General features: G+C 39.2%; 1 protein-coding gene across 1 annotated transcript in view; it reads left to right on the plus strand.

The window, feature by feature from the left end:
* The window catches only part of LOC111233703 (collagen alpha-6(VI) chain-like), a 38,673-nt gene that overhangs the window by 6,944 nt on the left and 19,056 nt on the right, over positions 1-12,673 (plus strand). Inside the window, exons 5-14 of the mRNA XM_022761581.1 lie at positions 32-646; positions 1,057-1,617; positions 2,723-3,274; positions 3,764-4,345; positions 5,424-5,996; positions 6,104-6,465; positions 7,107-7,185; positions 8,390-8,535; positions 10,959-11,051; positions 11,776-11,829. Coding sequence (XP_022617302.1) covers positions 32-646; positions 1,057-1,617; positions 2,723-3,274; positions 3,764-4,345; positions 5,424-5,996; positions 6,104-6,465; positions 7,107-7,185; positions 8,390-8,535; positions 10,959-11,051; positions 11,776-11,829 — 3,617 coding nt within the window. The remainder of the gene's footprint in view (positions 1-31; positions 647-1,056; positions 1,618-2,722; positions 3,275-3,763; positions 4,346-5,423; positions 5,997-6,103; positions 6,466-7,106; positions 7,186-8,389; positions 8,536-10,958; positions 11,052-11,775; positions 11,830-12,673) is intronic.

Genomic DNA, 12,673 nt, shown 5'->3' on the forward strand with positions numbered 1-12,673 from the left:
CTCAAGTTAACTAATTACACATCTTTCACAGATTGCAAAGAAGCCAATGTGGCAGACATTGTGTTCATCGTGGATGAATCGGGGAGCATTGGACACGACAACTTCCATTTGGTACGTCATTTCCTGCACTCGATCGTGAGTAGCCTGGATGTCAGTTTGAGTAGAGTCCGAATTGGCTTGGTTACGTATGACAACAGTCCCACAGCCCACATCTACCTCGATATGGCCAGACACAAGGCTGACATCCTGCAGTACATCAGCGTCCTGCCTTACAGAGGTGGTGGTACAAAGACTGGAGCTGCCCTAAGATTTGCACGGGAAAAAATGTTCATTAAATCAAGGGGCAAAAGGAAAAGTGTCCAGCAGGTGGCAGTGGTGATCACAGACGGTTTATCTCAGGATAATGTGAGTGATGCTGCAATCAAACTTCGTCGGGATGGTGTCACCATTTACTCTGTAGGAATCAAAGTTGCCGATAAATCAGAGCTGGAGGCGATTGCGTCTTACCCCAGCCATAAATATGTTTTTAACGTAGATAGTTTCACCGACCTGAAACGCCTGAAGCAGGACCTGGGGAAAGTCCTGTGCAGCAACATCATTCAAGAAGTGGTCACTGAAAGCACAGACACTAAAGACATCAAACAAGGTTTGAACTCTTGTTTTTCTTTGTCCACGTTTAAAGATTCTATTCTTGTATTGTTGCTTCTATTCATGTTGCAACACAAATTAAATCAGTGTAAAGATAAAATAAAGATGAGAATGGCATATGTGGACTAATGAGTAATTTTGACCAAAGCTAAAAACTAAGTAGATTTGGTTCCCAGAATGAACAATGGTTAATTTCCAAGTTAAAGTAGGTAATAACAGCCTATCAACCCCAACCATATGTTTGTTTGTGCAATGGGGATGTTAAATTGTACTTGTTGCCTCTTGAATAGCTGTTCTTTAAATTTAAATTGATTCAAATATTTCCCAATGTTTAAATGTTCATTTTAACCTTTTCTCTCTTTGACTATAAGAAAATAATCAACTCCTGTTGTTGCTTCTCTTCTCAAGCGTGTGAACAAAAGGATTATGCAGATATCTTCTTCCTGATGGATGACTCAGGAAGCATTGGTAATGAAGACTTCAAAGACATGCAGAAATTCATCATTGGGTTTATTAAGTCCTTCCATATTGGGGAAAACCATGTCCGCATAGGGCTTGTGAAATACTCCAAAAATCCAACTGTGGTATTTGAGCCGACAACCTACTCAGATGGTAAAACGATGGAGAAAGCCGTAGAGAATATTTTGCATGAAGGAGGTGGGACAAACACAGGACAAGCGCTGGAATACATGAAACAAGAAATTGAAAAAGCAAGGAACACGCGTGGTTACAAAGTGCCAGAGTATCTGATTGTCATCACAGATGGAAAATCACAGGATGAAGTCAAGGCTCCTGCAAAAGATTTGAGAGACCAAGGTCTCACCATCTTTGCTGTCGGAGTGAAAGACTCTGACCAGAAGCAGTTGGTTGAAATTGCCGGCGACAGTAAGAATACTTTTTTTGTCAGTAGTTTTGATGCCCTGACGCACCTCAAAGATGACATCATCAGAACCATCTGTTCTCCAGACGGTAAGGAAAATTGGACAAAACCCGATTTTTAAAATGCACATCTAGTAGTTGAGTTTGAAACCAGAAGGTCTGTGTTTTGTTCTAGAAGTAAGAGAGCCTTATTTGAAATCACACAGACATTTGTAATGTAGCAAAAATTCTAAAACAATGGCCGTGAAAAATGATCTTAGTCAAGTGAATATATATATCAATAACGCATACAGTATATAGGCCAATCGAGAGGCTGACACTAGTTCAGATATGGTTGTACTACTAGCGAGACAGAGAGGACCAAATATTTTAGAAGTTTCTCAGAGAGCAGAGATTACAGTTAAAATGTTGTAAAAATGATGATTGACAAGAAAATGAGAAAGTGAAGATGGAAGAAGTAACCAAGTTACCATGGTGCAAGTGTGTGTGGTAGTACACTAGTATATTTTCATGGGAGCCGTAGTTTAACAAATTAATTGTTCAACTCTGATAAAATTTTTTTAAAAAAGCTTTCAACTTTATATATCAATTTCCACCATAGATGCTCATTAGGTATCTGTTTTGCATTATTAACTGGAATTTGAATGTCCTCATCTCGGTTTAAGTTGCTCTGGAGGTGACATACCAAGTGACATATTGTTGAGTACGGTTATATTATTGGGCAAGATTTTTAGTAATTTGGTGTATTACAAATGCCAAAGTGATGTTGAATGAGGTTGTATCACTTTTGAAACAGAAACCTGGAAGTTACAAATTTCACATTTCACCACACATCAGTGTTGTGGTGTACTGTATGTGGTGTATGGGGTGGCCAGATATAGTGGACGCACTTACCCTAGACTAGCTAGGTCCTTCAGTTATTTGAGGATTCTGTCCTTCATGAAAATAGATCCTCACTAATTTGGGCTCAGGGATCATTTGAGAAGTGATGTTCTAAAAGTATTAATTTTAGTTTAGTGCTTTTGATATAGACTAGGACAATACATGTTTTGAACAACCAGTCAGAAAATACACATCTCTAGTAGATTGTCTATTGCCTGTAATCTCTGTAATATGCAATGACTGGGCACTAAGACAAGAAAAGGGGGAAGAAGAGAACTTCCGACTAACATTTCTTTGTGTTCCTTGTCCACAGCTTGTAAAGACATACCACTCGACATCATGTTCTTAGCTGACAGCTCTTGGAGTATCTCTGATGAGGACTACCTGAAAATGAAAGATTTCATAAAATCTATCATTCAAAAGTCTGCCATCGGGCAGAATCAGGTGCATGTTGGTGTCATGCAGTACAGCACTGATCCACAATTGGAGTTTAAACTTGACAGACACTACAGCAAAGATAAAATGTTGAACGTCATCGATGCTATGCAGCACATCAAACAAAACACCAACACAGGAAAGGCCATTAAAGAGGTGATGCAGTATTTTACTAATTCCCAGGGAGGGCGTCCTGGCCTGGGGCAGAGACTGGTAATTATAACAGATGGTGAATCCCAAGATGATGTCAAACACTTTGCTGCAACTCTTAGAGACAGGGGAGTGGTGATCTATGCCATTGGAGTGGGGGACGCTAAATACACCCAGCTGGTAGAGCTTGGCGGTTCAGTGGAAAACATTTTTTATCTGAGCAGGTTTGATGCTCTGAAGGAATTGGAAGACCACCTGATTTTGAAGCTCTGTTATGACGGTAAGAGCAGTACAGATTTATCCCAAAAGTACTCTAGATTAATCAGACAATGACTTTGTAGAAGCTCAGTCATGAGGTTAATTTCTTTCTGTTTCAGTCTACTCTAAATGAGTCTACACCATTGTTTGTTTTATGCATGTATTACCCCAATTGAATCTCATCATAAATGCTTTCTGAAAGCTGTATGATTTAGAAATTGTACAGTTATATGCACTCCTGAGCAAATGATGAAATTTGTTGATTTTTGAAAAGTAGATCCAACACTGGCCGCAGCCAAACACAAAAAAATTTGCCTTTTTCAAATGTTAACTGAACTAAGAAAAGAAAGACTCTAAAATTGACAAAATTGCACATTTCGTACTGAAGACACAGGTTAAGTTGATTTTATCTCGTCATCTAACTTTTGATTTTGCAGCAATGAATATCTGTCTTCCTAAAATATTTGATTGACATTTTTAAGTTACCATTTGGTCTTTTTCCTTCAACCAGACTGTAAGAAGACTCAAAGAGCTGACATTATTTTCCTTGTGGATGGCTCCGGAAGCATAAACACATCCGAGTTTACAAGCATGCAAACATTTATGAAGTCAATAGTGGACAGAACCACAGTCGGCAAGGACCAGACTCATTTTGGGGTCATCATCTACGCCAATGAGCCACATTCTGTTTTTAGTCTTGAAGAGCATTCTTCTTCCAAAAAAGACGTTCTTAATGCAATTACAAATGTGAACCAACCAGCGGGATTGACCTACACAAGCAAAGCCTTGAAATACTCCTTACAGTACTTTGGCGCTGAACATGGTGGCCGAAAAAGACAAAAGGTGCCTCAGATTCTCATGGTGATCACAGACGGTGTTGCCACCGACCATCAAGATCTGAAGTCATCATCAGATGAACTGCGAGCAAAAAACATCAAAGTCTTCAGTATCGGAATCAGGGACGCATCCAGGGAACAGCTGGATACCATGGCTGGTAACGACAAATCCAGAGTCTTCTATGTGGACAATTTTGACGCCCTGGAAATGCTTCACAAGAATATTTCTTCTGTTCTCTGCAATAACACTAAGCCAGGTAAGAGGTGTCATGGCACATTTGTTGTGCAGACACACATTAGTTCTAAATCTTCACTGTGATGATGTAAAGGTTTATAGTGCCAAAGGTTTGCTACAGGATTGAAAGGGTCAATTCAGCAAATTCACAAAAACACATATTTTACACTTAAACTCAGTGGTATCTGAACATGCTGACAGTCATAATCTTTATCATTTGATTCTATAAATTCTGAAAAGCTGAATTCTTGAAGGAAACTTCTTAAGTGCTATCTCAGTACAGAGCCCAGTAAGTGTAAGGGTCAGTCAGCTTCCAGTGGTTTTTATGAACGGGAGTACACTCAGTACCATCAAAAAGAATGTTATCCTGTAAAGAATGTGAACATCAAACAGTGTTATTTTGTATCCATGTCCATAGATGTGCCAGGGACAAATGAATGAAGACAGCACTTTTTTTATCTGGGTTGTGAATTACTAAACTGAGGGAACCAATGATTAGAAAAAAAACTATTGATGGCACATACTACTACATTATGGGAATAATGTATAATAATATATATAAAATAACAAAAAATACCTTCCATTTTTTCATTGACTGAATACGCCTCATTCAGCTAATGAGGTTAGTGATTAGTGGGTTGAGTAGAAGGTAAAAATCCTTGTATACTAGATTACCTACAAACCACACAAGGCACATATTGGTCACATTTTGTGATTCTCTGCTGAGACAGCTCAGAGGCCAAATATCAACCTGGTGCAGGTAAAAAAAGAGTTACTGGCTACTTGTGCAGTGAAAATGACAACATCCCTCATTGACTTCACACCACAGAAAATTGCCAATTCAGCTTATTGGAAAGCATGACCGAGCTGGGGATGCTAACTGTTAAGTAGAACAAGATTTCAGCACCTGTTCTTCTTCTGTGCCCAAAGTGATCGATATTCATCAACAGCAGTATATGGAAAGAACTCAGACTGTAGTAAATTGGGGAGTTGAGAGTGTGGCATGGCCATGCATACATTCTGCTAAACAGTGATGATTTCATAGCACAATTTCTTATCAGTATTGTTACTAATGCCTTTCTCTTACTTTGCTTTGGCAGCTTGTGAGAAAGACAAGGCAGATGTGGTCTTTCTACTTGATCAATCAAGTAGCATCGGCGATGCCAATTACAGTATCATGATAAACTTCGTGGAACAACTTGTGGAGAGCTTTGACGTCAGGCAAGAGGATATACGTGTTGGAGTTGCTCAGTTCAGTGATACATTTCAGGATGAGTTTCACCTCAAAAAGTATTCCAATAAGGAGGATGTGATCGCACACATAAAGAAAATGACATACAGTGGTGGAGACACCTTTATTGGAAAGGCCTTGCATCACATTCAGCGGTACTTCGAGCCGTCAAATGGTAGCCGTAGGTTTGCTGGGATCCCACAGAATCTGGTGTTGATCACAGATGGTGAATCTCACGATGATGTGGAGGAGGAGGCTGATATTCTCAGGGCTATGAACATAGAGGTGTTTGCCATTGGTGTGGGAGACGTCCATGACCTGGAGCTCCTGCAGATCACTGGCACCCCAGAGAGGCTGTTCAATGTGCGGAACTTCAAGAGCTTGGTAAAGATCAAGCAAAAGGTGATTGACGTCTTCTGTAAGGAACCAAAGGAGCAATCTGGTGAGTTGAAAAGTGTGGCTTTGGCTCTCTGTCTGTCTCCCTGTCTTTCACATTGTATTCTTCTTTGTCTAAGACTGCCAATGGTAAAGACATGTTTCACTTTGCAGCACCATGCTCCATTGATATCGCCATGGGATTTGATATTACCGAAAGGAACAGGGCACTTGGTGAGATGCTGGTCAGCGGTCACCCCAAGTTAAAGACCTTCCTGCCAGAGATCACCCATGATCTTTCCTCAGTACAAGGCCTGTGCTGTGTTAAGCCTAACCAACCTGTGGAAACCAAAATTGCCTACTATGTCTTCGATCGTAATGGACGCACTTTGTATGACACAAACTTTGAACACTACAGTGAGGATGTGGTGAAGAAAGTCATGAGCCATCCAGTGTCGGAATCTACCTTCTTCAACACCGCCCTACTAAATTCCTTCAAGGAGGTGTTCCAAGCCAAGTCCAAAGCTAATGTGAAGGTAAGAATGACGATCCACAATATCCTCAATTATGTGCCAGTCATTCAACCTGAAATTATATTAGGGTGACAAATTTTTTACTCATTCTGTGGCCTCTGTGTACATTCAGCTTGTTAATGTGACAGGATAGCAGTTATGATGGGGATGTCATTAGTTTAGCAGGTATTCTACCATTAACCAAAGTACTGGAAAGTATTATCGACTTAATGATAACTAACATCATTACAACTAATATTAATGAATATGTATTCAAAGTCTCATGCTGGTCCCTCCAATAGTTGAGGCATTTCTCTCAAAACCCCAAATCTGAACCTTATGGTGATACTAGAGCAAACATCAAGGGATCATTGAAGTCATGAGTATTAATCCTCTGAGGACCATCTGCACAACATTTTATGCCAACCCATCAAGTAGATGTTGAAATACATCAGTCTGAACCAGAATAGTGACCTGATAAAGAAAATTTGATCACCGAGCAGCAAGTATTACACTAGGACAAAATGCCGGACGGGTTACCAATCATTGCCCCACTTTGAAATACGATAATGATTGGAATAATTTTCAGATTTGCCAGAAAGATGTGATTCTTATTAAGGACTTTAACAATGTCAACAGTCTAACATGATTAACTTATCTTTTAGGTGCTGGTGATCTTCTCAGACGGACTCAATGAAGACGTGATGACACTGAAACAAGAATCAGAGCGGCTGCAACATTCTGGTAAAACCTAGGAAGCGGAGTTGTTTCCAATGTTCTGATAAGTAGAAATATAGAGAAATTAATCCTTCTCTTCAATAATTTCTTTACTATAATTCATTTTATTCATTACAAAAGTCGTCAGACCCCCCCTCCATTTTTCTTTGTTTCTTATATTCTTCCCTAATCCTGACCTCCTTTTCCCGTCTTTCTGGCCTTTCCCCTTCTACTTCCCCTCCTTCAAGTCATTATTGAGTAATTTACTTAAATCCATCAAGTATGTGCATAATTATATAGAAGTGATGTCTGTTTGAATTGTTTGGATTTTTTTTTTTTGCTTTGGATCTCAGTAGGAGTCTTTTAATGTTTTGTACCTGTCAATGTGAAATTTCCTATCATACATCAGTGACCCCTTGTTCCCTATGAATGGGGACATTGTCATCCTGAAGAGACCCCTCCCATCAGGATAAAAATATTTCATCATAGGATAAAGGGATCAGTCAGAACAACTTTGTATTGATTTGCAGCGACCCCTCCCTCTAAGGGGTATTGTTCTCTTGGTGTACGCCTCACATTGCCTCACCCAACCACCTGGGGTGAATGTGGTGAAGGACTCATCTGACCACACCCATCTCTGTAACGAGGGTTTATCACTGAAGCTCTACTGTACAGTCCCTGTAAAGTCACAATGATACAATCGCAATAATTAACGCAAATTCAACCAATCCCCTTGATTTCTGCGCGACAGTGCATTTTTAACCAATCACCGCAACTTTTCTGCAAATTTGATCAATCATCATAGTTTCCCATGAGCTGAACCAATTTGCACAAAAACAGAGTTAAATAGTTTTGTACCGCTACAACATAGGGTTAGGGTAGAACCATAGGTGTAGAGCTGCTGGAGAGCTTGAAGATTGATCACCACAAAAGAGTCTGTCATGAAGAAAGCTGATAAAAACTAATGGTCGTTAAATGGTTGTCATATTGACATTTAAGGTGTATTGATTTATTTCCAAATGTCAATCATGCATCAAGTAACACTCAAGAAAACACAAAGATGGTGGTAGCTACCAGTAGTGTATGAGCTCCTCAGTAAATTAAATGGTTAATTAGTGAAGATGAAGACAGAAAACATCCTTTCATTCATCATTCACTCTGATCAAACTGTTTCATAGGCATAAATCAGACCAACAAACCTACAATCTGTTCTTTTTTTTTATGTCTGCAGGGGTCAGCGCTCTGCTGATTGTGGCTCTGGAGAGAGTGATTGACCCCACCCAGCTGCAGGAGGTGGAGTTTGGCCGCGGGTTTACCGACCGTCGTCCTCTGCGCATCGGCATGCCAAATGTGGGCAGCACCGTCCTCCAATTGATTGTAAGTCATTTGTGCTACTGCTGAGCACTGGTAAACTGCCTCAAGGCCGCAGTCTGTTTAAAGGAAATTAGTTTGTATGATGTGTGAGCCAGGGTCTGCCGTCGTAGCCTCCTCCTGGGTGCAAACCTTTGGAGAGAGATCAGAGAGGCAAGTGTAACATTTTATCTGCTCATGTGGACAGCATGAGTGATTCTTTGTATTTCATACTTCCAGAAGGAAGCTGCATTACCCTCATACACCTACAGACCATTGTGGTTTAGCCTGTTTTATCATGAGAACAAAACTTGTCTTTACTTCAAGTTCACTTGACTTGTTGGATTAAAATTGAAATGTTAAAGTAGTTTGGTTTGTGTTGAAAGTGAAATAATCTCAAAGTATCGGCCTATTTTAATATTATGTATCTATTAATATATACAGTTTGCAATAAAAATGAAAATAAAATTGTGTAGTGTTCAGGCATGGCCGTACTCAGGGTTTTAGAAATACCAAGGTCCAACAACTGTGCTTTCTAGGGGGGTTTAGGGGCATGCCCCGCCTGAAAAATATTGATTTCCACGTTCTAGATATGTGCTTTTGAAGACTTTTGGAGGCCAAAATTTGGATAACAATAGTTTTAAAACCATGGCAATAGGATGTAACATAAATGATAAAAAATTAAGTTAAATGTTGCAATGAATGATCCACAGTACAATCCAGAAATACAGAAGTGGCTAAAATGATCACAAAACATAAGCTGCTTGCTGTCTCACATCTCTTCTCGTCTCTCTGTCCTCAACATCACGTTCTTTCTGTTCATTTCTCTCTCCTTCCTTCTCTCTCTCCCTCTGTATTCACTGCCTGTCCCTTTATCTGGGACTCCTCACTTGTCTTTTTCGCCAAAGTATAGTAAAAATAATTTAGTAAAATGATATTCACCTTCTCTACAAACAGTCCGCTAGTCAAAATCTGTAGTTACTTGTATCGAGCTCAACCAGAGACAGTAGAGAAACCAAGACACTTCATTTCCGTTTATTTCCTGTATCTATGTGACGTGGGTTTCTCCACCTCCCTGCCCTTTTAGGAGACTGGAGGCAGGTCTGAGTTTATTTATTCTAATGGGCGAAGTGAACGGGTGAACAGATCATAACAGATTAGTCATCGAAAAAAATATTGGACCCGGTTTTCACAAGCCCCACGTCTTAAGAACATTCTGACATCAAAATGACATTTTTCAGATCAACAGATCAGGAGAAGATTAACTTTATTGGAGACCTGCCTCTGTCTCAGTGCCATACTCTCGCGAGATCTGTCAACTGCCGACAGTATTTGCCAAACGATAACCATGTTTAGATGGACCAGAGTTATTTCTGGATTGACTTACTTATACGTGAAACCATGGATTAAACTTAAATAAAACTTGTTTCATTGCTTAACAACTGCTAGAAAACAGATTATTAGCCTATTAAATTGACATGACTTTGCACTGGGCTGATCAGATGTCCTTAGTAGATAAGAAACAGCGGCAAAAAAGGGGCAAATCCATTTTGTATCATCTGCTGTTTTATTCTTTTGGCAGGGACAAGTAATCCATCAGTTAGTGTTAAAAATGCCGAAGCTTGGTCTAGCCACAGGATGTAATAACAAGAAGACGTATCTGTATTTTCTTTCCCAAAGGATGCAGAGAGATAAGTCTAGACGGGGATAGATTTAAATATTAGCTACTGTCACATTTTATGCCAGTTGCCTTCGCTTGAGGGAGGGGCTGAGGGACAACACCCACTTAGGAGACGGGAACTGTGTCCCATTTCATACGACTGGCGCTGCCTGTAATACAGTATCTTCTGTATAGAGGATCTTTGATGACACACAGAGGACCCAACATGGGGATGAACAGCATTGAACTACAAACATTCTACTGTTCAAAATCTGTGGTTACTTGTATCGAGCTCAACACATTCAACTGCCTGTCTGGTTTGTTGACATAATCAAAGAACCACCGCACTGAGCAAAGATTTTGTGGTGACAGCAAGATCATTCACTTCACCCATAGAGAGGACACTGGTGAGCAGATGAGAAAGTCCCTTATCTTGGTGTTATACAATATCTTTGCTGCGGAAGAGGATCAGGGCCATGTGTGATTTTTGTTTGTTTGTTTTTTGTTTTGTTTTGTTTTTCAGAATTCTGACTTTAAACTCAAAATTCTGACTTTCTAAAAAAAATAATTTCATTACTTTTATTTTATAAACCTTGGGGAAAAAAAACAAAGGTCCGGATCTTGGTGACTTAAATGGTGGACTAGCTCCATCAAAAATTAAAAACTCTACCCTGCCGCGACTTTAAATCTGTTTGATTCATATGTTGTATGTTATTCTGTATGTGTGTTGAAATAAGGACCTCAAAAGGAAATGTTATCGTTCTCTCCTCTTTGCTCTGTCTCTCTGCAGAACACAGTGTCAGACAGGGTGTGCTGCAACGTCACCTGCAAATGTGTTGGACCTCCAGGTCCCCGTGGTCTTCCAGGAACACCATCGTCAAAGGTGACTGCAATACACACACCTTTTAACTTTATACATTATATTAAGAGTCTGGTCTGGGCTGAGAGCAAACAGACACTAACACAGATTTCATAAAGTGAGCAACAGGCCATGCATTCAGAAGGTAACTTTTACTTCCTGCAGTTTTCACTATAAGGTGACCAGATTTCTGAAGTGAAATCAGGGGACATCTCCCGTTCAGCGGTCAAAATATCATTAAAATATCCCATGTTTTTACTTATGAAATAAAAAGGGAGACAGTCATGTATTTTGACGTGAAGGCCGACTGATAAAATTATGACTCCCTACCTTTGAAGCAGTCGTGAAGTTTACTTTGGTTTATGTTTTTTAACCAATGAGTAAGCCTGCTAACCTTTTGTCTGCCTAGAGACGACAAAAAAAGAAAAACTGATTGGATACCTTTATTTTGATGGTTTTAGCTTCACTTCTGAAGTTGCTATAGGTAGCAGCTAGACCCCTCTATTGGCCAAAACAAGTGCAAGCCTAGATGTCTTTTTTTAATTACAAACTTTAAAAACGAGGACATTTCCGGTGGCCTGTACCTGGAAAATGGAGACATCCAGTCACCCTATTTTACTACTCACTTCACTTCATAATTGGTTTCCAGATGCAGTTGTAGCAGATAGATGGACATTTTTACTTCCTTTCTGACTTTTGTGAGTTTCTGTCAGTGTTTCTGAAGTTGTTGTCTGTGTTTTATAAATAGGGTAAACCTGGACAGAAGGGTCAACCAGGCTTCCCGGGAGAAGAGGGAGTCAGTGTAAGTGCTTCACTTAATACACACAGTGTTGAGACCAAATTTGTCAGCTGGGACGAGTGTGAGAAAACCTGAAGCCCTAATGGAACTGGTAATGCAATGTTGGAAGAAAACATGAACATGAATTGAACTACACTCATATATTTTCTTTGAACAAGCCCCAATGTGACTTATTGGCATTCTGTCCCATATGCAAATGTATATATGTACAGTAAAGTAAAATCATAGACGTAGATTTATGTATATATAGCCTGTATGTAAAAATTACATATCGAATCTGGTAGAAATTTAAACAATTTCATATAATGACATATCTGTCTAACTAATACAACATATATTTTTAGTATCTATGTTTATACTGTAGACATATGTTACATGAATATACACAAAATGGATGAAGAATATCTTATATGTATTATATTATATGAGGCTCACCTGGTCACCTGGTCAGTTCTGTAATACCTGGAGACCTTTTCTGAGATGTGTAGCAGAGGAGCTAGAGTTCCATGAGAATCCTTAGTGCAAATGATGATAGGATAACAGTTCTGTCTAAATATCAAATAATCATCTTTAATGGACTGTGAGAACTAGGATATAGTCTTTTTTTTCTTTTTCTTCTATTTCTTTTTTCCCTTTTTTAATTGTATATTTATTTTTTATATTGTAAAATACATTGTACTTGTTCACTTGCTGTATTTATATTTCATTCACTTATCTACTTGCTAAGTATATGGGTGGGGGTGAGTTTGTATGTTTTTGTAAGGTCATCATTTAAAAAGCAACAAACAGAAATAAAATAAAGAAGAAAGAACATGAACTGAACAGACTAATGGGATCAAATAGGCAG

This window comes from Seriola dumerili, unplaced genomic scaffold (assembly GCF_002260705.1).
Source record: "Seriola dumerili isolate Sdu_G_001 unplaced genomic scaffold, Sdu_1.0 BDQW01000415.1, whole genome shotgun sequence".
NCBI classification, from domain to species: domain Eukaryota; kingdom Metazoa; phylum Chordata; class Actinopteri; order Carangiformes; family Carangidae; genus Seriola; species Seriola dumerili.